The 27,956-nt window shown below is 36.7% G+C and overlaps 1 protein-coding gene across 1 annotated transcript in view; it reads left to right on the forward strand.

Moving 5' to 3' along the window:
- The first annotated feature begins 427 nt into the window (after positions 1 to 427).
- Positions 428 to 27,956, forward strand: part of COG6 (component of oligomeric golgi complex 6) — a 51,549-nt gene continuing 24,020 nt past the window's right edge. The window contains exons 1-11 of the mRNA XM_084301795.1: positions 428 to 556; positions 1,677 to 1,820; positions 2,382 to 2,453; positions 4,196 to 4,254; positions 15,769 to 15,880; positions 17,476 to 17,558; positions 17,790 to 17,860; positions 18,959 to 19,052; positions 22,699 to 22,827; positions 22,933 to 23,024; positions 27,358 to 27,422. Of these exons, the coding sequence (XP_084157921.1) occupies positions 446 to 556; positions 1,677 to 1,820; positions 2,382 to 2,453; positions 4,196 to 4,254; positions 15,769 to 15,880; positions 17,476 to 17,558; positions 17,790 to 17,860; positions 18,959 to 19,052; positions 22,699 to 22,827; positions 22,933 to 23,024; positions 27,358 to 27,422 (1,032 nt within the window). The 5' untranslated portion in view covers positions 428 to 445. The remainder of the gene's footprint in view (positions 557 to 1,676; positions 1,821 to 2,381; positions 2,454 to 4,195; positions 4,255 to 15,768; positions 15,881 to 17,475; positions 17,559 to 17,789; positions 17,861 to 18,958; positions 19,053 to 22,698; positions 22,828 to 22,932; positions 23,025 to 27,357; positions 27,423 to 27,956) is intronic.

A 27,956-nucleotide genomic window follows, 5' to 3' on the forward strand; every position in this document is an offset into this window, starting at 1 on the left:
CCCTGAGAACTGCATGTACCAAGGGTCGTGTATTTTGGTCTCATAACCAACCTGAATGGTAACGAACCCCATTTCAGATACTAATAAAGTATGTTTGCAGGATTACAGATAGGTATTCCAGGAATGCAGTGTGTAAGTAAAACAGAGAAATCTTTTACAATTCCAACTTTAAAAGGTTAATCTTTTAAAGCCCCTCGGCGGCCTCTGTGAGCCTGTGTCCCCTCCACGCCCCCCAGACGGACTCAACTCGGCTCCCGCACTGCAAGCTGCAGGATCTCGGGACCGTAGCCGGCACCAGGCTTGTGGAGCAGGCACGGGGTGACTTTCTGTGTGTCTGTCGGTGTCTGTCTGTGTGTCTGTCTGTCACACAGCGCCAGCCTTGCAGGAGGAACCAAAGCCCGGGGAGCGCGTTTCCTCGGGAGCCGCTCCGCCGCCGCACGCAGCCATGGCCGACACCGCTGCCCCGCCGCAGGTCGCAGCCCCGGCGGGCCCCGGCATCAACCCGCTGGCCCGAAAGCTCAACAAAATCCTGGAGACACGGCTGGACAACGACAAGGTGGGGACACGGGCTCCGGTACCGCCGCTGAGGGGGGCGAAGGGGGCGGCAGAGCCGGGCCGGGGGCCGCAGGGCCCCCGCGGGCTCCCCGAAGGGAGAAGGGAGCCCCCTGCTCTGACCCAGGGGGCAGGCAGGGGTCTGCAGTGGGAATTGGGGATAAAAGTTGGGTTTTGGCCCCTCTGGGTATGCCCCGCATCGCTGCCTGTGCTGGGGACGCTGGTGCCACGTAGTTGGGGTGGCACCGCTGAGGCTTCTCCGGGTTTAGGTGTTTTGTAGTCATGTTTTAACCAGCTGTGACCCTTCTGGTTGAAGCTGTTATCAAGAAAAAAAAATAGGTAAGAGTCTGTTAAAACACATACAAAGACGAGAGACCTGAGCCAGCAGTGTGTCCAGGTGGCCAAGAAGGCCAACGGCATCCTGGCTTGTGTCAGGAGCAGTGTGGCCAGCAGGAGCAGGGAGGTGATCGTCCCCCTGTATTTGGCTCTGGTGAGGCTGCACCTCGAGTACTGTGTTCAGTTTTGGGCCCCTCGCTACAAGAAGGACATGGAGGCCCTGGAGCGTGTCCAGAGCAGGGCTACAAAGCTGGTGAAGGGCCTGGAGCACAAGTCCTGTGAGGAGCGGCTGAGGGAGCTGGGGGTGTTTGGGCTGGGGAAGAGGAGGCTCAGGGGAGACCTCATTGCTCTCTGCAGCTGCCTGAAAGGAAGGGGTGGGGAGCTGGGGGTCGGCCTCTGCTCACAGGTAACCAGTGACAGAACCAGAGGGAATGGCCTCAAGCTGTGCCAGGGAGGTTCAGGTTGGCAATGAGGAGACATTTCTGCTCAGAAAGAGCAGTCAGGCACTGGGACGGGTTGCCCAGGGAGGTGGTGGAGTCACCGTCCCTGGGGGTGTTCAAGGAGAGGTTGGATGTGGTGCTTGGGGACATGGTTTAGTGGGTGACACTGGTGGAAGGGGGATGGTTGGACCAAATGATCTTGAAGGTCTTTTCCAACCTTCATGATCCTGTGATTCTATACTGTACCTTTTTGTCTAAAGCAGTGAATTTGGGGTGGCTGCAGGCTATGCAACGTGCTTCTTTGTAACCTACTGAAATATTAATTTCATTTGCCCTTCTACTTTTTAGGAAATGCTGGAAGCACTCAAGGCTCTCTCAACCTTTTTTGTTGAAAATAGCTTGCGGACCCGAAGAAATTTGCGTGGAGACATTGAACGACGAAGCTTAGCCATAAATGAAGAATTTGTCCACATATTCAAGCAAGTTAAAGAGGTAGCAGTTTTACAGTTTGATTAGCTATCTTGTCAGAGTACTGCTGCATAATTTTAAAAAAGAAAAAAGGGTTATGAGAAATCATTATTTTTTCCTAGACAAATATACATTTACAATAAAAATGTTTAATCGTTTATACCATTTGATGAAAACATTGCACACAGGTGATATTTCAAACAAACAATAAAAGATTCAGGCGAACATTGATCTTTAGGGGTGCTTTCTCTCCATTGATTATATAGAGTAACTATAGAGTCCTGATTATATAGAATCATCAGGCCAGCTCAGGTTGGAAGACACTTCAGAAGATCATCAGGTCCAACCTTTCATGGGAAAAGGAGGGCCTAGATGAGATTATCTGGCACCCAGTCCAATTGCATCTTGTAAACCTCCAGTAAAGAGGGTCTGCCATGTACCATTGATTTTTCTAGGTGAACAGAACTAACTCCTTCAGTTTTTCTGCAGAGGGCAGGTTCTCCAGCCCTTTGGTTGTCTTCATGGCCTTCCTTTGGACTCTCTCTGTTCTTGGACTCTCTCTTACTGTTATTTTAACTTATTTAGGAGCTTGAGAGTATAAATGAAGATGTTCAAGCGATGAGCAGCTGCTGTGAAGATATGTCCAGTCGTTTAAAGGTAATATATGAATAGATGTGCTCTGCATATTTTTCTTTTTAGGATTTAACTATTTTCTTTTAGAAGAATAGTTATTTTGGAGGATTAACAGTGACACAGATGTTTCACTAGTATGTGTATTATGTATTTTAAAATATTAATGTTTCTTTTTACTTGAAAAATGTGTTGAGGAAATTATTTTGCTTTCTTCCAAGTTCAAATTTTGAACATAGCAATATACTTCTCTGAGAATATCAAGGTAGCATTTGTGTTTGAGTGGAGAGAAAATATTTCATTAGATTACATGTGTGATAGATTAAAGGGTTAACTATTTTTGTGGTTTTTGATTTAAAATTTGAATCATTCACACCGACTAAAGCTGTTGAATTACATGTTCACATAAATACATCAAGTATATTTATAAGAAATTATCTTGTTATCCATTGAGCAAGAACAGTCTAGTGTACCATCTTGAGTCTGTTGGTTTTGTTTCATAACATGTCTCAGGATGCCTTTGTGCAACAAAAGCAATTTGTTCCATATTAATCCCGAAGCCACAATGTAGGTGTTTCATAACACATTGCTAAATCTTATCTGGTTTCAATGTACAAGTTCAATATTCAGAACAGTCATGAGTTTAAAAGGATTATGGATACTGAAGTGTAGATGTTTGCCAAACCAAATCTGTTCTGAGTACAGCACATAAATTGTAGCGTGTGAATGAGGATTCTTCACTAAAGTCTCCTGTGATAACCTTTCCTTTTTCCCCTGATGTGTACTCAAAAGGTAATTAAGTGAAGAGGTTTCATGGAAATGATACGTAATCCTCCTGAGAATGCTTGTAGTTTGATGAACTTGTGCCAAAAAGTGTGAGAATACAGTTAGCCCGCTGCAGTACTTAATTTTCAGTTTTGGAAAGCGATGAGTAATGTAGCTCTGAGGTCTCACATCTCTTTGAATGCTGTTAATCTGGATGTATTCCCTAATGCAGTTCAGGAGCAGTTTGACTAAACTGTCAGATGTGGAAATGAGTTGAGTGTCCATGCAGCTTTTTGTTCTTTTCTGTCTTTAGTTCATGAAGTGTAGCTGTCATCTGTGATTTTTTTTTTCTTTTTATGCTAGAGCCATCCCACGGCGATCTCTTTTTCTGTTAAAATCAGTAGGTAGTTTTGTGCTGTGCCCCAGAGGAGGTTTCTGCTAGTGCCCTTTAGCACTCACAACTTGTCTTAATTCAACACATGTTTTCTTTAGCTGTATGAATAGAAAGTAAGTTAACAGGGCCAGGAATTAGCACTTGGTTGTCAAACATTCTGCTGTTTTATCTGTAATAGGACATCAAGACTTCCAAGCATGTGTTCTAGTTGAATAAGAAGGCATCAATGTACTAAGAATAGAGAGAAAACAACATATGAATAGGAATATCCATAGCATATAAGGCATAAGAGTGCTTAAAAAGTAGCATATTAAGAGAGCAGAACAAATATAAAATATGAAAGGGACTGTATTCATTAATCAGAAAGCTCTTTACCTTTTTTGTTTGGTAAGGTTGTGGTATCATGCAGTCCAAACAACAGGCTGGTGTGCAAATAAGAATATATATAATGATAAAAATATATATAGATAAGATTGTTGTTTTCTTTTTAATGCCTGAAAATTGGGAGAGTTGAGAAATACTTCAAATGTATTATATATTTTAGAAATTGTGTAATGCATTTGACATGTTTGTGCTTTTCACATTCTTGATGATTCTAATTGTATTCTAGGCAGCAAAGGAACAAACCCAGGACTTGATAGTAAAAACAACAAAGCTCCAAGCGGAAAAGTATGTATGCCACCTTATTTATTTCTTGAAAACATGAAAATACTGATGTAATTTTATTTTAGGTCTGGTACTGCCACTTTTATTTTTGTGTAAGGACTGTTGATGGGTTTTTTTTTGCATTTGTATGTTGTTTTTAACACTCTCCTGTGTTCGTAGCTCAATTAGAATAAAAATTTAGAACTCTTAAGTTTATTACTAAAGGATACAAAAAGCTAAGAATATATTAATGCTTATTGTCATAAAAATTGACCTTTTAGGGAAGAGAAACAGTTATAGTTGTACAGTGTGCTGAGTAGGGATTTGCTTTACCTATGTCAGTTGATGATGTAAGTTAAATAATTTTATAATAGATACAGTCCTACAAGATCAAAATTCTTTAAACATTAGTATGTTATTTTGCATTTTGGACTTAAATTTTTAGAGTAGAGTTTCAGAAACTTTAAACTTAGAATATGTTATTTGGTAACAGTTAAGGTTTGTTGACTTTTATTTTAATTGTCTGAAGTTAGTTTTTTTTCCTCCAGTTTGGTGTTCCTGTAGTGTAATGCCAATGACTGTCTGATTGGTATTTCCTGTATAATTCAGAGACATGCACAAATTTTGTGCAATAGATACAAAAGTATCTATTATTTGCTGTGAGCTTGTTCATGTTACAAAGAAACATTTGTTACATGAAGGACAATCACTGAACAAAACAAAGTGTGTTCATCTCATTCAAGCGAACTCCTTCAAGCTACGAATACGTAAATAGAGAGAAATTGTTGGCTGTTATTTTTGTTTATTTTATTTTTGTGCTCTAATATTTGTGCAAGGAAGAACAGTGTAGGTTTAGACTTCACAGGTAAGGTAGTAGGGAGGGAAGGAACTGGGATTTGTACTTTTAAAAAGTTTGTGACCTTGGGGTAATTCCTGTACTGATAAGACCTTACCAAAAGTAGTTCAGCACTGAGTCTTGCATTAGTTTTGTGGGCTTTGTGGTGGTGTTAATGCTTTGCATCCATTAGAAATCACTCTTGTGCAGGGACTGGACGTAAGAAGAGAGTTGGTTTATGACCTACTTTTCCATCTTTAAAGCTAACTGTGAAATATATAGGTACCTTAATGAGCCTAATGGAGACCACTTTTTTCCTTGGTTCTCCAGCTTCTTGTGAAAGATTTGTATTTTGCTATTTTCAGTATTTTTATTCATAGGAAGAAGATGATAATAGCCCATGACAGGTTCATGTAATCTTTATCGTTTTTATGGCTAAGGCATCTTGTTTTACAGCTTTAGCCTTTGTCAGTTCAGAAGGATGAATCTCCTTCCTTTACCAACTTTCTTCTGAAAATTATATATAGCTCACTAGAGATTAGAAGTAATTATTTCCAGCGATAAGTTTCTAGTAGAAGTTATGACATTGGATAGCTCTGGGTGTACTTTCAGAATTAATGGGTTCATGTTGTGGACTTCAGTAGCAAGTGGATTACCTCCTGTGAGAGTCTGAATGTGAGGTTAGAGTATAATCTGTACATAGTATAAAGTCGAATGTACAATAACTGCATAAAATACAGTACTGGTTGGTATAAAGTGAAGGATTTGGCAAAGTGATGGTTTAAGTAAGTGAGCAGAAGTCGGGGCTTAGAAAGGAGAATTATGCAGACTGTACATCAGTACTTCTACAATATATTCCTTACAAAATAACTTACTTAAAAGGCTTCCTGCAAACTAACATGTCAGGTACAGAACATCCCTCTAGCATGAGGAGAAAAAAATGTAAAGGAAGTAACCTGTCCTTAAGGCACTCTGTGACCTCAGAGTGCACACCTAGGAAAAAGTTGTATTTTGAAAGGCAATTCTGTAAGCATACCATGAAAGCACTCACACTAGCAGTAGCCAAACAGTATTTGTCATTTTACAATGTAATGGTTGTGGAAGACTCACAGTGCCGTTTATTAACAAGGTTAACTTTTTTTTTCCCCTGGCTAAATTTATGGCAATTTTAAAGAAGAGTTGTTGTTGTTGTTATTAATTTTGTTTTGTCAAGCCACAAAGAGAAGGCTGTTTTGTTCCATGTGAGATGCCTGAGTCATCTCTTCTTTTGACTCATTGTTTCTTCTTACGCATCTCTGTGATTTAAATCAGGCACAGGAAGAGACCTCTTCGATCAAATGTTCAGGGTTTTTTGAAAAGCTGAATACTTGCCTACAGTCCGAAAAAATACAGGTCTTGTATTTTCAACCCTTCACCTTAACAGGCAACATTTCTTAGACAGAAAAAGAATAAAAGGTGAAACTGGGAGGCCATACCTTCTCTTCTGAGGGTTGTCCTAAAATGCTGATTGAAATGCAGAGGAAGTGAAAGCTGGGCCCATCCAAAACCAGGGCAACTGAAACAGTGAGTCTAAAGCAAGAACAGTCAGTCTAGAAAGTGGCAGTAGCTGCTGAGGATATTCATTCTTTAGAATGCTTCCTATAAGAATGAAGATGCCTCTTTTCTTACCTTACTGTGGAAGTTACAGAACTCATCGGCAAATTTCATCAGTCCCAAATTTCTACTTCTACCCACTGTGGTCCTACAGTTTATTTTATTATAGGCTTTTCACAAGAAAATGAGTTAGTTAGAAGTTGATGAAAGTTCAGTATAATGTGTATTTGTATTCAAATAGGATTACTATAGTAGATTTTTCTGTGTAATTTTTAACATCTAAATATTTTTTCAAAACCAAATTTCATTTTGCATACTACAAATTTGTATTTATGAATTCTTTAAGTTCTTAAATCAGTGCTTTTGTATTAAATGTTTTTAAATGTTGCCCTGAAAAATGAAATTAATGGTGTTATTCTTTTTTATATTAGTTATATACTTCTTTTTCCCACTAGTAGTTGCTAAACATTTTGTAATAGCAGAGATAAATCTTTCATTTTGCTGAACCAGATGTTCACGCTGTCCTTGAGGAAAATTATTTTGGCTCTGACCTTCTCACAAAGTTCTACGTTAAGTCCTCATCTCTTTTTACCTTTTTAGCTGTTTTTTTTTTTTGTTGTTTGGTTGTGTTTTTTTTTTTAATAACTTCAGAAATTATACCATACTGGGTTTGCTGTACTAGCTGTAGATGAAAAAAATAATTCCTTCTATCGTGATTAGCATTTATCTGATTTACTTCAGCTGACTGTTTCCTCCTATGAGGAAAATGTTTTGATTTGATTCATTGTTCTAAAATTGAAGGAAGGCAGTAAACTTTCAGATGAATTTCATATATTTAAGGCAATTAGGGAATTACTTTTTTTAAAACGTGTTATTTTTGTATCTGACAAATTTTAGGGAAAAAGAGCTGGTATCTTCACTCAGATAACCTGATGAAGTTAGCAAGTTACCTATGTTAGGTACTAATAGAGTTAGTGGTTCAGAGTTTTATTTACTTCCCTTCATTTTCGAAGAACATAGTTTTATGTAACTGTTAGCCCTTGGTTTGATCAAAGATGTCTCATCTTTCTGTACTCTTAAGGCTGTTTTCAGTAAATGACAGGTGGAACCTTTGACTTGGGTAAGCATTCTTCATGCCTGACCTGTTCTCAGGGAAGTAAATTTTGTCAAAAAGTGTTGCAATTAGTATCAAGTTTAAATCAAATTGCAATTAGAAGAACAATGTTGACTGCAAAATCAGGGAAAGGCTTTCTAACTGCAGTTGTAACTTTATTCCCTGAGATACACAAAGCAAATACGTAAAGGAAGCATTGAAATACTGTGGTCTGTTTTCTTAGATTGCAGTGGTTTTTGACCTTGCAAACGTAAGTATCTCTTCAGAATTTTCCCTGTGTGACTTTTGAACCTGCATAGTCTGTTTTTTTTTCTCTTTTTTTTTTTTTTTTTTTTTCCCCAAGAACAGTATAATAACTGTGAAATATGAACACTTTTAACTGAGAATTCTTATTCATGCTTTTGGCTTTGCCGGGTGTTCTTTCTCTCCTGCAATACTTGCAGAGGAGTGGCTGTGTCAGTGGTTCCATGCAGGGATTTGGTTTATTATGGTCACCTGTTATTTTTTTGCATAGTTTTATCACTGTTGTTAACTGTACTTCCATTTCCTAAGTTCCATTTTCATGTTCCTAAGCTTCCTACCTGAACTCCTGGTTGCTTTTTCTAGCCTCTTGAATTTGTGATTTGAAGGTGCAGTGGTCCCTCTGCAGCATCATGTAGGTAATGAGCTATTTGGGACTTCCTATGTTGGTAACATGCACGATTAAGACACTTGGTTAAATAGCTGGGGAAGAAAATAAGGTGCTCATCTCAGATTTCAGTTACAGCTATGGCATTCTCAAATTGTTTGCTAGTTGAAATAGTTGTATTGTACATTAGAAGCAGGGCAGTTTTCCTTCACATTACTTAGGTTATGGAATTTGCTTAATGTAGGAACTAGTTTTTGTTTTTTTTCCTCTAGTGTCTTTAGAAATTAAGATCACAACTTGATAGAACCACGCAATGTGAAATAGTGTAGTCTAACCCATTTAGCCCATCTCTCTACAACATAAGATTAATTTATTGATGTTCAGTGATGTGGAGTGTTTAATAGAATGTTTTAATGTATTTCATAATAACCTTCAATAATAAAGAAAAACTGCAGTAGTTAATTTTGGCAATTTCTGTGAACTGCTGAAAATCCTCTTCAGTATCTTCAGTAAATTGCTGTACATTTACTTTAGCAGGCTAATATTGCTTTCAGGTTGCATTAGGCTTTGTATGTATAGTAAAGAGTAATTTGTTTTCAAACAACATCTGCTGTTTCTTAAAATATGTGGGTTTGTTTATTCCCTTTGCTAATAGGCTGACAGAAAAATGATCATGTTCCTTGAAGTGTGATTTTTTTTTTTAATAAAAGCTTTCTGTGACTTGTCAGTTCTCTTGCTGTATACAAGTTTAATTCTTTTTTTCTTCTTTGTATGAAGCCAAAAGCCTACTTGCAGTACAAACTTCTTTACCTTACACTGGGAGCAAGTTTCCTGGAGCTCAATACAATTCCAGAACCAAAGAAATTACAGTGCAGTTCCAAAATTTTGTGTGCAGAATGGCAGAAGCCTGGCTTCATAGTAGTGCTACCAGCTGTAAGGTGTTTTGCAGAATTGTTTTTGAGGTTAGTCACAAATGACAGTTGTGGACTGAAGAATGACACCAGAAGATAAGTTACAATGTAAAAGTAAATAAAAGTAAAAAGACTTATAAAAGTAAATAAAAGTGATTGAGTGTATGCAAGTGTGCAGGGAGATCACAAGGAGATTTCTTCTGTAAAGAAAAAAGACCATAGTCTGAAAACTGTATAAAAGAATGAGAATGGAAATGGATTGGACAGTTATTTTTGAGACAGGCTAAAAGACTGCGGGGCTTTCATTGAGATTATGCCCTTGAACAGCTTTACACATTATCTTACATTGCTAATTTCTATTAATTGTAATCTTAAATGGAGCAAAATGTGTTTCAGTGTTAGAGTCCTTATTAGTTCTGTTGATACTGGAAAATCGGTTTTTGTAGTACTAGTATTGTTTTGCTTTTTTTTTTTTTTTTTTTTTTAAAAAAAAAGGTGATTTCTTTTTTGAAATGCAGCATGTACTTCAATTTGTTTTAATTGAATTATGTTGAAACTTGCTATTTATTTAAATTCAACAGCCATGGTTCTTGGAGTTCACTGAATGATTTGAGTGTCACCTCAGTGCTCAATGCAAGGTCAAAAGCCTTAGGAAAAATGCTTCTCAGTGAACATCTGCTGCTTCAATAGCGCTGCTTCAATATACTACAGGTCTCTCATGCTTGTCTCTTAGGGATACTTTTCCATTTTCTTTTCTGTTTTCAGAAACAACTTTTTTGTCATAGTCAATTTGGAAGTGATTCAGGCAGTTCAGCACTATTTGTAGGAGGTTTAGAGAGGTATTCTGAGAAAAGTGGAGATCTGGTGGTTTGCGTTAAGGAGATATATTTCATGGCATGACCTATTGAAACTTGTAGTTACATTTATTCCTGTGAAAATTCTTCATGAGAAAAAGCAGTAATTGCCTAAAATGAATTATAATTTGGGGTGTGTGTGTGTGAGTTTTTGAAATTGTGCACCTGGTTTCCTTTCCTGATTTGTACCACAGTAAAGCATAGGCGATAGGGCATAACGCAGGAATCAAAGCAGCTGTAATGAACCTGAAGGCAAAAAAAAACAAACTAATTTGTCACATTCTGGCCATGAGCAGCAAAAGGGGAAAAAAAAAAAAAAAGGGCCTGATTTGATTTCCTATGTGCTCAATCCTGTATTCGCATGAGGCATATTCTTGATAAATATGAAATGAGGCATGGATTTACAGATGGAGAAACATTTCTCAGAAGTGCGCAGTCAGTTATATGATAGCATTCCTGACTGATATTTGTGTGATCTGCTCTTAGGAGAAAAGTCCCCGAGCAGAGAGCCCATGGTGTTCCCTGGAAATTGATTTGGGTTTTTTGTTGTTTCCCTAATATCTGATTTAGTTTTCCTTTTGCTGCTGGTTAAGCTCTGATACTACTCCAAGTCGATACAGAGAACAGCGTGCTGTTTCCATGCCTTTGGTGACATTTTACAATTTGATAACAAATTCAAAGACTAGACCAAGCAGTCCCATTTCAAATGCCGTTCTATCAGATCATATAAAAAATGTGCTGAAGATATCAGCCCATTTGATGTGACAGTATCTCACCTCTACAAGATGCAAAAGAATCTATCTACTGGAAACATGCTTCTTTTAAATTTAATCTCTCTTCACAGGTTAGAAACCATGTATTGTATCTTAACAATTGCTAAACACTGATATATCTAGTAAGTATCTACCTCAAATGACTGCTGTGAAATTCTGCATGTGAAAATCTTATCCAGACTATTCTGTAAACACAGATGATGTCCATAGAAAGCCTGATGGTTATGTCAGGGAAAAACAAAAACAAAAAGCTCTGTGACTTTATTTAGAGCATATAGGCTTTTTAATTCTAATGTTTAGTAATCAGACAAGATTTGAATCATTTTGGTGCAGTTGATATCTTACATTGTTAACCTTTCCATTTACCATTTTTTATTTTATTTTTTAAATCCATTTGTTTTTAGAGTGGAATGTATTATATAGCACAGCTACTGCATTGCAGGTTTACTGTCTTTAGATTGGGACTTCAGCTTGGAGAAACCTAAGTTCAAGTCCACTTTCCTGCTGTCAGCTCTCATTTGCATAACGTCTTTCAGAAACTCATCAACAGAGAAGTACTTAATTATTTTTGCATTTTGTTCCTGCTGCTGTTCTTGGAGCACTTACCTTAAAAGCTTGTTGGTCTTTCAAGTCTTTTCCTCATTTCCCACTTAATTCTTAGATGTAAATCAACGATTTGCTCATCTTGTTCTTGATCTTAAAGGATATGTGTATTTTATTTTTTTCCTTATATGTCTTCAGACAACAATCGTCTGTCCTCTCAGCTTTCATCTGGGGAAGATTCTTAGGCAGATCATCTTGAATTCTCCTCTCATAAAACAGGTTCTTCATTCCCACTGTCCCTGTTAGCTCTGGTCTGATGGGAGTCCATTGTTCTTGAACACAGATAATCGGGTTTATGATGCTTTCCAGATGAGGTCTCACTAAAGCTTTCTGTAATAATAATGCTATTTTTCTTTATCCTGGAAATACGTTAGACAATTCACTGTGTGCCTTCCTGGTTTTTACTCTAGCAGAAAATATAATAATTATATTCTAAGATGGAATTGGTCACCAATTCCATCTTCACATAATGACTGTGTTCTCTTTTTAATAAAAGATGTCTGTTCGACAGTCAAAATGTGCCATAAACATTTGTTCTACAAATGCATTTTACTTATACAGCTGGTACTTTTTTTTAGGAATGGATACTTGTGTGTAGGTTTTTTGTTGTATAATTGCATATATTTGCCTTCCACAAAAACATCATAGAAAAGTAATTTTTCCAGCTTCTGCTGAAGAGCACTTATATCTGTTGAAGATGGTTGTTATTATTTTTTTTGAGTTAAAAATACTAAAGATATCTTTTGAGTCTTTAAAAATATGAACATTGAGTCCTCAATAGTGAAAAATAAAGGACTTTCAGAAAATTATGCTCTGCCTTCCTAAGAAAAGGACGCTAGCAAATTGTTATAGTATGCTTTGGTGGTGAGATAGAATTAAATTTTGGGGAAGTCTGTTTCTCCTCCACCTCATTTTTTGAGCTGTCTAGGTGATAATCCTAACAAACAGTGTGCATTTGTATTTAGTTTGAGGGAAAAGTGCATGAAGTGCATAGTTTTCCTAGCCTTTTGAGTTCTCTTGCAAAAGAATTCTGTCTCCGTGGTAACGATTAAAACGGGGGAAATTGCTCTTTGTTGGAGTCCTGTCCCCCATCCAAGCTCAAAAGTCCACCAGTGCTTGGCACTTCCCTGCTTTGCATCAGCGCTGTGCTCCCGCGTCCTGTGAGCCTTTATGCAGGGGTAACTTTTGTAGGAAAACAACCAACCATCCTCCGGGATGACAACACACTTTGGCTTTTCTTCTTCTGTACTGTGCATGCCAAGAATACAGTGTAGAAATGTTTAGGTTGACAGAAAGGGCTGGGGGTCTCGAAGTCCCTGAATGTCTCCACGGATCCCAGTTCCTGTGGGATGTAGGCAAAGTGGCCTCATTGCAGCTTTTCTTGGGGCTTTGCACAGCACTTAACCCAGTGAAATAACTGTAGCAAGCTTGAGAGATACTGTAATCAATTTCCCTGGTTTAATAATATTCATTAAATTCTAGTTAAAAATCTGTTTATCTCTGAGGAAATACCGATGTCATTTAATACCCGTGTGAGTGTGTTGGTCTCATTAATACTGGGTGCTGCCAGGTAGAAGGCAAGGGTACAAAACACGCATGTTTTGCTACTGATCAGTCATCTTTTAGGAAACAGGATCTCTTTCTCATGCAGATTGATAATCAAGACAATTTACACATTAAGTGTAAGCAGGGATGGCTAACCTGGTTTTTGAAACTGGATTCAAGCAGGTCGTTGAAATGCCATGTCTTTTGCACAGGGCCCAAATGAACTAGCTTTATCAAAAGTCAAAGATGTGTGCTTGTGGATTTAGGATAGATGCTTTCCATCACTTCCAAGTCACTGTCTTGAGAAAAATACATGAAGCGTTGCTGCCACCTTGAGGTGGTTATTTTAGGCTTACATCGTGGAACTTTTAATTTAGCAGTATGTTAGAGAACAATGTATTGACTTTTTTTTTTTTTTGTAAGTAGATTGCTGAGAATGTGCAGAGTGGGCCAATGAACAGTTATGGCAGGGGTTAGCCAAGACACAGCCAGAGATGGGAATGGCTTTAAAGCATGAATTTTGATGGAGCCTTGTTCTTTGTAGCAGCGGGAAAAAAAAAATAGGAGGGCTGTGTAGAGTGAGGACTTGCAGAAGGAGAGAGATTTGGTAGTGAATTTCTGTGTGATTTTTCATTTACAGGATTTTCTTTTACAGGAGTAAATGGGGCACAGAATCGCAGAGCTGACTAACAGTGCCTTTATGTATGTTTCCTGACTCTGGGCCCTGTACTTTGGAAGTCTACAACACTAATTCCAACAAATAAGCAAAACAAACTGAAAAAAAAATAAATTGTATGCCTGGTATACTGCACTTCTTAAAACCAGATTTCACCCTGCCCCAGTTTGGTGAAACTGTACAGGCTACTGCTGAAAGCTCCTGTAAAAATATATTTTAAAAATCTGACAAAGGAGATATAATTGTAAATGGAAATATTTTGTAAGAACTTTTAAAAAATCTTTATGCTCAGACCAAATGCCTCTACATCCCAGTTGTTCCTGTGTTTACAGGAGATCTCATTTCTTCAGCTGAAACCAAAGATAGTTTTGTATTTACTTTTTTCAGCCTTTTTTATCTTCTTTCTCTTCCCTAAAGGGAAGGATAGTCCAGTGTAAATCTACTCAGATTTGTAGTTAAATATAAAATAGGAATCTCCCTCACAAGAGAAGAGAGCAACTAATTAAAGGTAATTCACTGAGCAACATTGGCTGTTGTTTCAACCGAATCCAGTGCTGGTGACATTGATGGATTAGAATTCCTCATCACAGTAGCGTGGAGCAGCAACGCGTTGCTGAAAGCACCAGCATTTCATGAAATCTGAAGTGTCCATGCCTGATTTTCAATTTGAGTAGCTAAGGCATATGCATTTAGTTTATGTTTATATGCATTGGGAAGTTGTCAATGTAAAGGCATAAATACCACATCTGCATTGGACCCTTGTGAAACCTGACATGTCATTTAAAGATGCGGTATTAAATCATGAGAGGTTTTGGTTTTCTGTTTTGTTTACATTTTTTCTATGTAACTTAAATACTGGGCTTTTTGTTTATTTTCTTTTCTGTTAAGCAGTTTTGGATTTTATACTCCTTTCCTTTTCGCTTTTCTGTATGCTGTGACAATTGCAAAACATTTCGTTTGACCTCTGAAAAAGTTTGCACAACTGCAGGGTGGGAAGGTCATCGACATCTACAGAAGGGAAGTCTGTTTTCTGTGCTGCTTCAGCTGAATGCAGTCCAGAGAATAGTTGGATAGTAGAGAACTGGTAAATAAGTAAAAGCTTCATTTTCAAGCTTTGGTCTTGTAAGAAAATTTAATTATGTCAGCCAGTATTAGAAGTGGACCTTTCTGTCTTACCACTCTATTATAGCAGCGTATTTATCTTGCAATAAGTACACTAGAAGCTGAAATGGTCTTAATGTTGTGACAGCACTTGTTTCTGTGCCTAGAAAACAAAAGTATTTATTTCACAGAATATTCTGTACCCAAACCACAGTTTGAATTTCCGTTGCTAGTGGAATTCCCATCCCTCCCTGTGGAATAAAGCGAGATTCATTTGGGTCCTTCTGTGGTTGTAAGGTGTGTGACAAAACGCACGCTGCTCACAAGATGGAGTTTGGATATTAAATCCCTGTTGTGTTTATTTCAGGAAGGGTAACTAAGAAGGCAATTAGCCATTACATTTTGATTGCTTGTGAGATTAGTACATTTGTATCCCATCAGTATATTGTTAAACAGAAATGCATCTCTTCTGCAGAATAGTAGATTAATCTAATGATCATTTTCTCATTTTGGATGCTGCAGCTTTTTGTGTCTTTCTGAGAACATGAGCTGAAAGCCCATTCTTTCCTGGATGAATTTGAAAGGAGATAATTGCAAGCATTAAATTGTAGAAGCACAAAGTATCAGGATTAGATATCTTATGTTACAAATGCTAAGGGAATATTTGTAAAGAACTTCATAGTTTTCAGATGCGTTAACTTTGCGTTGTTTTACTCAGTAATGTATTTAAGGTAATGGAAAATTGTACATGAAGATGCAACTCAAGTGTTTGATGGCAAATGTACTATTAGAATTTAATAGCATTGGTTTCTAATGCTTATTATATTTCCAAAGGTATGAATATGCAAAATGAGTCGGAGATAAGGATTAAAAGCTAATGTCCTTTTCACTTTGTTTTATTACAGTCAGCGACTAGAAATGAAAGCACAAGTTGCAGATGCATTCATAGCAAAATTCCAGCTGACACCGGATGAAATGAACCTCCTTCGAGGCACAAAAGATGAGCCAATTACCGAGGTAACTCAGCAAACATTAAAAGCTTTGCCCTGAACTTAAATATAAAAAACATCCTAGCTGAATTGTACATGAGATCTTATTATCAGTTTTGTAGCTTCTTTTTTTAATGGAGGAATGTACCTTTTAACACAGTGGTAAGTTTCTGATGAGTTTGAAATGTGCAATGAAAGATTCTAGTAACAAGAAAGAAAATCAGCATTAAGTTCTAGTTTGTATAATGAGTTTATGGGGCAATAAGAGCTATCGTGTTTCTACACTTCAAAAAGGCTTTTATGGAACCTCAATTTTTAGCTAAGATGTTTTAAAATTACTACACGCTCGACTAAAGCAAATGAGAAATTTGGTTGTCTTCGGTAATATGTAGTACTGCCCTTGTTCATGTGCATCTATATGTATATATTGGTATTCAGGAACTTGAAATAATAGAATTGAGAATTTTCTCTCATTATTGTTTTGTTGATGAAGCTATTAGGTACCGATTCACTTTTAGCAACCTTCCAAAACAAGTTTTTGAATCTGTTCTTCTTTTTTTTTTTTTTTTTTTTTTAATAAGAAGGCTTATTGTTCTGCAGTACAAGCAAACTGAATAATGAGAGCATTGAGTATCATTAATAGATTTTATTATTGTAGTTGCATGGAAACCTTTGCTTTAACTCAGACTATCTGCTGAGATGCAGTATCTCATTTCCACAGGCATCCTGTTTGCAGTTAAAGCATTATTAAAGACATGGAACAGATAACCATAAACAATGCTAATGAAAGCATAAATGGAATGTGTTAAATGATTATGCACTTGAGTAATTGCTGTATGCTTTTGCACCAACTACTACCATGAAAGAATATTCAAGCAACACCGTGCCATATATTCAGTGCTTGGTTTGCAGCAGAACAAGTATTAGTCCTCGTGATACCTTGAGATACCTAAAAAAAAAAATATGCAGAAGTAACTGAGGTATGATCCTAGCTGTGCTACTGAAGTTGCAGACTTCAGTAAAGTCATGTAGGTGCTTTTCACCTAGGATAGAATCAACCATTGTGTTTAGAACATCATGTAAGTCAGACTTCTGTTTTGGGGAGATTTTTTTTTTTTTTCCTGAAGAAAGAGTGATTTGGGTTTTTATAAACACATGGTCTTCAACATAGGTGGTGCAAGGCAGTATGTTACATTGAGTACTTCACTTAGAGAAAATATGTATTTTTACATGACTTGAACCAGAACAGAACTCCATTTTTCTGAGGTAAACTGTGCTCAGGTCAAAAAAGAAACATGAAGTTACATCTGAATTTTCTGGACTCTTTCCTAATGTCTGAAAGATGACTTAATTCATAAGACCCCTGTTTGATAATGTTAGTATATTTCTATTAAGGCTCTCAAACAGTAACAAAATAACCTTTTTGTACAAATGTCCATCTAGAGTTTTTCTAGAGTTGTTTTTTTTTTTTTTTTTCACTGATAGCAATAAGTTATTTGGGGTGGAAACATCCCTGAATTTCTCAGTTTAGTCTGTATGTGAAATGGAAAGAACAGAGCGCTAGAGGTGTGAACGAGATGTTACTGCTTTTTGACCCTCTTTTTATTTTATGTATTGGTTTAGGATTTTTTCAAGGCCTTAGGACGAGTAAAGCAAATTCATGATGATGTCAAGATTCTCCTCCGGACAAATCAGCAAAGGGCAGGGTGAGTGTTACTTGGAAAAGTGCAAGACAACCATTTGGTAGTTACAAGCAGAAGTTACAGCAAGGTGTCACTTTTACTTTATATATCTGTATAGAGTATTTCACATCAAAATGAAGAGTAATAATGTTTTTAAATTTTCTTATTTTTCTAGTGGTACTTCTTATGTTTTCACATGCCTATGGTAGTACTACTAAAAATAGTATTTGCAAATAAAATATTTTTATCATGTAGGTTGGAAATTATGGAACAGATGGCTTTACTGCAAGAGACATCTTATGAACGACTTTACAGATGGACTCAAAGTAGGACTACAATTGTTTTTATGTTTATGAATATTATAATGATGGATCCTTTAATTTCTTGATGTGGATTGAACTCAGTAAAAACCCTTTCCAAGATTCATTAATGAAGCTTTGTGTTTGCTTTTGTAAACTAAATGATTAGCTGGAGATTCACCCCTTTTTGTCCTGTTTGTAAATCTGTATTATTTATTTCTGTTTTCAGATGTTTTTCCACAGAGAACAATATTTACAATTTGGTATTCTAAGCCAATTGTGAAGTGTATTGCATTTCATTTTCTTGCAGGTCACAAGGAAGTTCTTGTTTTTGACAATTTGCTAGTAACATTTAGTTTAGTGTGAGGAGTGGCTTATTGTTTAAAAACAAACAAAACCATATTGGATTGCATGATTTTTTGATTGATTGTAGGTGATTATTTTTTCACATGTTTTCTGAATCCAAGTCTCAGTGGTTGATAAAACATCTTGATAGTGTAAAATGTAGATGCTTTTGAATTATGTCTCTCTTCTCTGTTGACAGGAAGAGGTGTGAAAAAAGCTGGTGCAATAGGAGATTAATTTAATTGGCTATTCTTCTGTGGATACCAAAGTCTCAGATAATGTTTGCAGTTCCTCCTTAATGAAAATTAAGCATTATTATGCTGTTGTGTGATTTAGCCTATGCCTTTTCCACATTCTTGTATGGAAAGTACAAGATTATATAGTTACAACACTAAAGCAAAACAAACAAAAAGCCCTCACAGCTTGGTTGCATACTTGCTTCCTTTTTTTCTCAGTAATTTACCTGTGAAGTGTCAGCCTTTTATAAAGGAGCCTAACAGAGTGTTGATGGTTGAATGAGTTAACACTTACACGTGGGTGCAACCACATAATAAGCTTCTTTTCATTGCTATTCTTGAGATTAGCGATGGGCATCCATTTTAGTCAAAGTACTGCTTAAGGAGAGAGTTTAATTACCTTAGTACAAACAAGGGCAGGTAGCATATTCTACAATTCAAAATCAGAAGCCTTTGAGTTTTTAACCCATTTTCTTATTTATCAGCCTGGTATAAAAAGATACTGCAGTGTAAAGAAAGCACTTTTACCACTGTTATTTTATAGATGAGTGCAGGACTTTGACACAAGAGTCGTGTGACATTTCTCCAGTTCTTGCTCAAGCCATGGAAGCCTTACAAGATAGACCTGTCCTGTATAAGTAAGTAAATGTTCATCATCATCTCTAACAGAAATGAGCATTTTCAGCCTGTGAAACTTAAGTTATATCTCCATGAGTTGCAGTGCAAAGGACAGTGACAATTTAGTTAGCATCAGATTTAAAAATTAATGTAAAATCACACTTCTCTAAATTCAAAAGTCTTTTTGACATAATTATGATACAGTAAATGTTGGACTTTCTCCAACTTACTGCTTTGAAATTAAATTAAAATGTCAGAATTTTGATTTTAACTTAAAAGAATTGTGAATTTCTGCTGCTCTCCTTGTAGGGTTTTTCCGAAGGAAAAAACAAAAAAAAAAAGCAATGCAAAGCATATGGGTGTCTCCTTTAAAATCCCAAAGTAAAAATTTGACAAATGCTAATTAGCTTTAACTGAAGTGCTCCTGGTAGTGAGAATGTCTTCCATTATGAATTGTTCAGTATATGTTAAAAAAAGTCTACTAAATTTGGGCCTCCGAAGCATAGGGGTACTTAGATATGTACATTATATACTAGTTTTTAGTTCTTGTCCAGAATTTGCTGAAGGGATTGTTAACTTGAATGAATTAGTTCACAACTAGTATGTAGACAACGTAACCACGAGGTGGCACTCTAAGAACGTTTTATATTGGGGTGACCATACACCTGAGGAGGAACTGTTTTATCGTTAATCCTAGTACATTTAACTTCTTTGCTTTTGAGCAAAGGTTTGAGTCTTTGATTTGGTTTGATTTTTGTTTTGATTTTTGTTTTTAATTTAAATGCATTTACCATATTTTGCAACTATTGCAAATTACTCTTAGCCGCAGGCATGCAGGAGAGCAGAACACTCAGCTGTCTTTCAAAGGCTATCTTTGTCTTTAGCTCTGTCATACTGTACATTTTCATGGGTAAAATGTGTAGTGTGAATGGACATTAAACATTCTGTCAGTATGAGAGACAGTGCACATCTCTACGGGCTCTGTCAGATCTGCTAGTAATTATAGGAAGAGTTGGTGCCACTTGACCTCTCCAGCTATTGCTGGTGGTGCTAATGCTCCGTACATGCTCTACAGCCAGCTCCTATATTAGGCCAGAACTGAGGGTTGCAGACCCCTTTTTGCAGCCTGTCCACCAGGCCCTTTTTCACAGCTGCATAGGATTGTTTACAACATTTTATAGGATTCTTTATAAATACGTAGTTTCTACAACAAATATTTTGTTTTATAAAGTTACTTTCAGACTTTACAAAACTATAGCTTTGCTTTCTTAACACTTAAAAATAAAACTAAACTATTTTCTGTAGGAACTCACATCTGTCCAGTTTAAAATGAATCTGCTAAAGAGACTTCATTTTTCATCTGACGTCTTTCTTACGAAAAGCAATACTAATGTAACCTGAAGTAGGGCATTGATAGGACTTCTTTTCTCTCAAAGGCAAAAGTAAACATTACTGTAGAAGATGGAGCCATGTCTCTCACCACAGATAACCATGCTTAATCACTTTCTACAGCAGTATTGCCAAAATAACAGAACTCATGCTTTATAGTTGAAATCTAAAGATTATTTATATGCCTTTGTACATTCCAACTGCTGAGATCAAAATATAACAATTATCTCATAGGAAAAAACTTCAGTTTGTTATTGTTCTTATGCATTTAAGCACTGCTGCTAAACTTACTTTTTCTTCCAAATCACAGTCCTTGTATCTGATAAAGGTTGTGATTTGGTTGGATGAAAATAAGATGGAGAAGGACAGGAGTTTAGAAACAAGACTACAAATTCTTGTTTACTTATTTTGAGTTATGTTTCCTTAACTTTAAGGTGGAAGAAAGATTGTACCATGGATTGACTTTTGGGAACTGCAGCCAGTAGGGATCTAAAATAAATGTTTGCTTTTCTTCCTGTTTCTAACAGAAAAATTGAAAACTGTTTCATAGATAGTGCATGGAGTCATAGCTGGAAGCAGTGTGCTTCTTCCATCCTCCACTCTGATCTTCAGAGCTTTTCCACTGCCTTCTTCCTCTCCTCGCTAATGATTATTGCTTCACTGGGTTCTGGAAAAATTGGAGCAGAGCTGAAAAGAATACAAATGTTGTTTTCTTACCCTATCATGAACACATGTAATAACATAGTATTAAATACTGTGTTTCCAGTGTAAATAATAGTTACTAATGATTTTTTATGCATGCAGGATTTTGTCATAGCAATACCCTTTTCTACTGAGAGCAAAAGCAAAATGAGTCTTTTTTTCTTTTTAAACAAAATTATCATTACTAACTGCTGTTTTCAAAACAAACATCGTGCTATTATGCTGCTGTATTTTTAATGATACGGCTGTTTATTGGAGTGTGGTGGGGAGCTTAACTGGTTTCTCCAAACACTTGAGGTTTTTCACTGCGGTGCTGCTATTCCTGGACCATGGGTAGTCAGCAGATCCCAGAACTCTTCCACTCTTACTTGCATAATTTGTGTGAGTAGTGATTTGTTATAGGCTTACCAGCCTTTAAAGTTTAGATAGATTGATCTTTACTCTGCAAGTGAGCAAGTACAGTGTGTGGGGAGAAAAAAGATGTAAAAAGAAATTTACTGATTCTTCACTGTGTTCCCTCCTTATTCTCCCTTAAACAGTAACAGAGCAAAAAAAAATAATGAAGGATCCATTAGATTATTTATAGCATAAGAGAAATCTAATTGAACTTACGCTGTGTCAAAAATGTTTCAAGTTATTATTTCCTTTTGTATTTTGTCCTCCGCATCTGTTTAATTGCGAGCATAGTGCTCATTTAACTTCAGTCAGTGAGTAACGTGCTTTCTATAATTATTATTTTATTTTTACATCTGTTCAGCTGCTGGGTGTCATGGGTAAGTGACACCAAGCCTACTCTGTGGCATTTCTTCAGTTATATGGGAAAAATAAGCTGTTGTGTTTTTTATTTTTATTTTTTATTTTATTTTTTTTTTGCCATTGTAGTTTGTGTGCTTTGTTCAAAATACTTAAATTCTGTTGTTGAAAAAAAAAAAAGTGTTCCATTGCTTGCAAAGGTCCTGTTTCTAAGCAGATAAGCGAGGATATTAGCAGTGTTCATTTCCCATCACTTGGTATTGTGCTTCAGCCCCAACAGGAAAGTAGGCTGCTCCAAAAATGAGCTGTGTGTATCCCCTGGGTACCTCCTCTTTTACCAGCATGCCATTTGGTGTTAAGCAGTCTGGTCTGTAGTGTCTGTGCATTAAGTATCTTAAGTAAGACTCAGTTGATTGACATAGAGAAACCATCAAATAAATAACTGTCACCATTATTCATCTGGTGGCCTAGAAGAAGGAGATGGAAAGCCTTGTGTTGTGGTGGAGTAAGTTGCTGCTTCTGCCATTTAGCTGTGAACCACATGTGAACAGGACTTCTAGACCTGTCAATACATGCTTATATGTGCAAAACTGAAAAAAGATGATTTTTCATTTATTTATTTGTGTGTGATAAGCAAAGGGAAGCCATCCTTAGTATCTGTAAATGAGGAGTCAAGACAATCAGGAAGTTTTGAACGCTTTATAGTAGAAGCATTGCTGCAAGTTGTCTGGAACTGTAGAAACAGTTACTTGTAAAGCTGAACTAATCCAGTGCAATCAGGTGAACTACTTTGTTTTACTCATTTTCATGTTTTGATAACAGGTACACTCTGGATGAGTTCGGAACAGCTCGAAGGAGTGCTGTAGTCCGAGGCTTTATAGATGCTCTTACTAGAGGAGGTCTAGGAGGTACTCCCCGCCCTATTGAAATGCACTCCCACGATCCTCTGAGGTACTGTACTAGTAAGAATGTGTAAGAAATAATTCTTCTTTTCACACTTTAAATCTCTCACACTGTGAACCCCTGATTTACACAGAAATTTCTGTCTTTGTTTAGGTACGTCGGGGACATGCTGGCCTGGCTGCATCAAGCTACAGCGTCTGAAAAAGAACATCTAGAAGCGATGCTAAAGCTTGTAACTATTCAAGGTAGTACTAGATTTTGAAACATATATTGGGAAGCGATAGGAAAATAAGTTAAAAAGTGTGAGTAATTTGTTAGACTGGGCTTAAGTTATGAGAGTTGAACTTTCATTTTCCTGGAATTATCTTCAGAATAGCGTAGGTTGCATTTTGCCAGAAGAAAGCCCTTAGCAAAGAAGAGTACTTCAAATTTTACTCTTTTCACTTTACTCAGAATAGGTTTACGCTAAATTTATAAAGGGACAAAGAGTTCAAAATTGTCTCTATGAAAATATTGTGATAGATTACTTGTTGATCTGTTAAGGATTATTATCTCTTGATCATTTGCTTAGTAATTTATTTCAATAATTCTGTTCCTTCCTTCCTGCAAGTAAAATGGAGTTTTTTTCTGTCTTGTAACATACCAGCGTAGGTTTCTGAAGGTCAAAGCAGGTCACTCATAGATGTGTGAAGCTTTTTAATATCAAGGCTCTCCTTTATTAATGCATCTACAGGTTCTAACACAGATTCTTCATCCCCTTTGCTGTTTTTTAAGTAGATTGAACCATGCTTTTAAGAAACTTTTCATGTAGAAGCTGTAATATGTTTAGCCTGTATGGCTTAAGCCAAAGACTTACTAAACAAATAAAACATGTATGTTCAGTTGTAACAAACCTCAGCGTTAAGAGCTGATGTTTAATCTGTATTTTTGGTGAGTTTCTCAGATTGTATGTCTTAATTGAGTCCTGCTCTGGGATTTAAAGTTAATATGCATTCTCATTTTCCTTGCTGCTGGAAGTATTAAATAGCTTTTGTAATTAAAGGTATATGAGCAAGTAGGCTGTTTAAAGTAGGACTGTTGTAAATCAAACCAAAGGAATGTTGTTGGGTTTTAGCTACAGTTACAGCATACTGTAGAAGTGAATTTAATTTTACACAGTGATAATATCTCAAAGAGTCAAGAACGCAGACCTCGTGATGCCTGCATGGTGGAGAAAAAGACATGGTAATTCTGTACGTGAAGATCTGATGCTTTAGCTGTAAACAGGGAGTTGTTCAGGAAAAGCTGGCCACACAGAGAATGTTACTGCATCTGGTTCTGCAGCTGACTCTGCTATTGCCCAGTCTTCCATTCTGTTCTGAAGTTCTCCTCCCTTGTGCAGTGCTTTGTTTAACTATTAAATACTCTAGTCTTCTGGCAGGAAGTCAGGCTCAGATACTACGTCCTTCGAATATAGATATATTTTGAGAATTTCAGCCATAGGCCAGGGTAAAGTAGTTGAGAATACAGGGAGTAGAAATGTTTTGGAGAAAAAATTCCCAAAAATATCACCAAGACAAAGCTTTTTTTTTTTTTCCCAAGGGACTGTTATAAACAAGAGTTTCACTGTCTGAAGCAAAAATGTTTTTGAGAGCTTATCAGGAATGGCTTTGCCATCACTGTTGCCCAGTTTTTAGGAAACCTAGGGAGGGATTCTTACCTTCACAGGGGGAGCAACAAAGCCTAGAGGATGCATCCATTAACTGTTCCTCTGCATCTTTGGGAGAAATACTGATGATGATAGTTGTAGGATAAGGTCTTGAAGATGAAACAGTATTTAATGGGATACCACTGAGTTTAACAAGGACCATTAAGTGGAATGTGCAGCATTATGATTCAGATTAAGTAGATTAAGATGATATGCATCATATAGCTATACATCCTGAGTTGGTGCTGACTAATCCAGTGAGCACAGCATGTATTGTACTGAGAGATTCAAGATGAATTATCTGTATTGTTATACAGTCTTCAGGTGTCTTGTTGCACAGGCTACAGGAAAAGTTAAATTGGTTTAACTTGCCCATTTAAAAAGTGGGCATCTTGTTGATTTTGATGATAAATCATGAGAGTGATTTGTGTCTCCAGAAAGCAAATCTTCCTAACAAAAGGTAGATCTGATAGAGGCATTTTCAGAAGCTTCATCAGAACTGTTTGTTCTGTTCTGTTTTTTCCCTCTTTCCTATAGAGGGAGCCCAAGAAGCTAGCATAGAGTAGGCAAGTAAATTTGAAGGCAAAATTTAAGTGAAATAAGCTTTCTCTGTAATAGATCAGTCAAATGTTTTAACTTCAGTTTCAGCCTGGAGATCTATTTTGGAAGTAAAACCATTTTTGTAATTTGAAATCAGGATTCTCTGAGTTCAGATTATTGTTTAAATTCTCCTATAAAGTCTATATAATTTCAGGACTGTGGAGAAGGTGGTAAATTGCTTCTAAACAAAAATATTCCCCCTTTCTGTAAAAAAAAAAAAAAAAAAAAAAAAAAAAAAGAGAGAAAAGAAAAGATACATCTAGCTATCTACAGATGGAGGCAGATGTAGGTTTGATCCCAGTGGAAGCAAAACTGTGTGAATGCTATTTTGGAGAGATGTTCACAGTTTTGAGTGTAGAGAGAACGATCTAAATAGCCCACAAATAAATATTCAAGAATAACTTTTTAAAAGTTTTATAAGCTTGCAAATGTTAACCCTTGAAAATTAACCTGACCAAAATACTTCAAAAATTTTAAGCATTTAAAACACATTCAGAAAAGATTAATGATTTTGTATTGTACTGGACAGACATAAAGCATCTGGTTCTCTTCTGTGGAGCTCAGGTATGCTGCTGGTAGGGAGCTTTCCAGTCCTGTAGAGAACTTGTACTTGAAAAGAAGGGAGAATCGCAGGCATTCTGTTTAAGAGAAGCAGTAGAAACCTATTTTTTATGGAGTTACAAGAAGCTAACTGGAGAGCAGAAGCCACATGAAGGTACAAGAAAGATGTCTCTTACAGAAGGGTATGCAGAGAAAAATTATGTATGGTGTAGCAGGCAGCCAAAAGCATATGTTCAGTAATGAACTGTTTCCTAAAAGTGATTTTGAGTCCGTAAGAGTTGTTTAATCCATAATTCTTCCATGTCACTGTGATGTGCTAATACTTGCAACAGTTATATAATCAATCGTGTTGGAAGATTTATTTTTCCTGTTTGCTGAGTCTAAAATATTCTAATTGGACATGAAAGTGTATTTGACAGCACAAGCATGTGATATATCAAAATTGTAATTCCATCTCCCTTGGTATTTAAACTCGTATATTTTTGCAGCTAAAACTTTCATATCCAAGAATTCGTTATTAAGTCAATCTGGTCTAGATACACGACTGCAAATGTGTGCTCGAACAAAAGTGGCTGCTCCTACCAAAAATTGCCTAAATTATTAGGGTGTGTCTGGGAGTTAGCCATTACATAACAGGCCACAAATCTTGTGGTTTGTAATCTTGCTATCTTCCTTAGTATTGATACTTCAATATACAGACATGTTTTTATTGCTTACCAACGTAGTATGCTTCAAGACAACCACCACACCGAATTTAGTTGTTTATGCTTATGTGGCTTTTCATGTATTTTGGTCTAAAGAGGCTTTGTCACACATCTTTAATCTTTTATATGTTTTTTTTTTTTTCTCTTAGAGGTATTCTCTGCTAGTGTGAAATGAGATCTGCAAAATATAGCTTCAGGTCACCTGATTTTTATCACATGTCACAGTCAGTTTGTTTACTGTTCATTGCATGGGTCCCATCTGAAGATGAACTCCTGTTGACAAGTTTTAAATTAGAATTAAAGTATTGCTGTCTCCATAAATCTATTCTGAGTTGTTACTGAAGTGAGAGCTTGAAGATCTGTTGCTTTCAGTTTGATTGATTTATGACAGTGCTGGTTGCCATGCAACAATTCATTTGTGTTTCACAATAAGATAGGGCAATATTCTCTTTTGTATATATTTTGTTCTCTGAAAGATCAGTTTCAACTGCTGCTAGAGAGGAAGCATTTGCTAATGCTGTAGTAGTACACTGCAGTGTGCAGGTACGTGTGTGATTTAATTTGTAACACTACAACAAGCACATCACTACCCAACACTGATAGATGCATGTACTTATAGTTCGGGCCTTTCAAAATGATAAGTACTGTTGCTCCTTGAACATCCCAGTGCCCTTTTTTTTCCTGTTTAGTTTTGAGAACTGCCTTACTGTGACAGCTTCTGGCTAGATCATTTACTCTTTCCTTTTTTCCGTCTGCCTCAAATCCCCAGGTACTGCATTGTGCTAGTAAGCAATCACATAGCATAAGGTAGTGACTTTGCAGGACTATGGTTTGTCATGCAACCATTTCTTAATGGCTAGATGTGAAGTTCAGTTGGGGTGTAAACTAGTCCTGTGGAGAAAAGGACATGTAATTCATAATGCTTTTTTATGGAAGAATAGCTCTTACATGTGTTTATTTGTTTTATAATAGACGAAAAGAGAATTAAATTTGCATATTCTTAGCATGTGCTTGCTTTAACTATAGGTGTGGAAGAAAATATTCAAGAAGTAGTTGGGCACATCACAGAAGGTGTCTGCAGACCTCTAAAGGTGAGGTGTATTGCTTTTCTTAGAACTCTAAAAATAATTTTAAAAAAAAGTTCTGTAGGGTTTTTCCAGGTCCCATGCCCTATCTCTACAATGTATTTTCATTTTCCTTGTTTGTGTTAGGTTATCAGCTTTAAAAATCATAAAACCCTTCAAAATTAAAGGTCCAGTAGTTCACAGATAGGTAGTTCATGGTATGATAATAAATAGTTGTATAGTGAGAGATACTAGGATAGTAAATCTGTATCTCGATTTTCTTTTACTTTTCTTAAAGTTTAATGATGCTTAGGTGCAAAAATTTAGCTTTAGGATAAGGGTATCAGAATGACTGTAGTGGGTCAAATGAAAAATCATTTTAGCTTAGTACCCTGTTTTTTCTAGTGTCTATTTTATATGCTTAGGGGAAGAGTGTACAGTTTGTGCAAGTGTGTCAAGATACTTCCATGGAATAGTTTCTTTGCCTGTTTGTGGACTTATTGAGGACTTACTGAGCCATAGCTACTCCTCTGTATTTGATACACCACAATATATTTTTCT

This window comes from Netta rufina (genome assembly GCF_964035555.1).
Source record: "Netta rufina genome assembly, chromosome: 1".
In the NCBI taxonomy this organism is placed as follows: domain Eukaryota; kingdom Metazoa; phylum Chordata; class Aves; order Anseriformes; family Anatidae; genus Netta; species Netta rufina.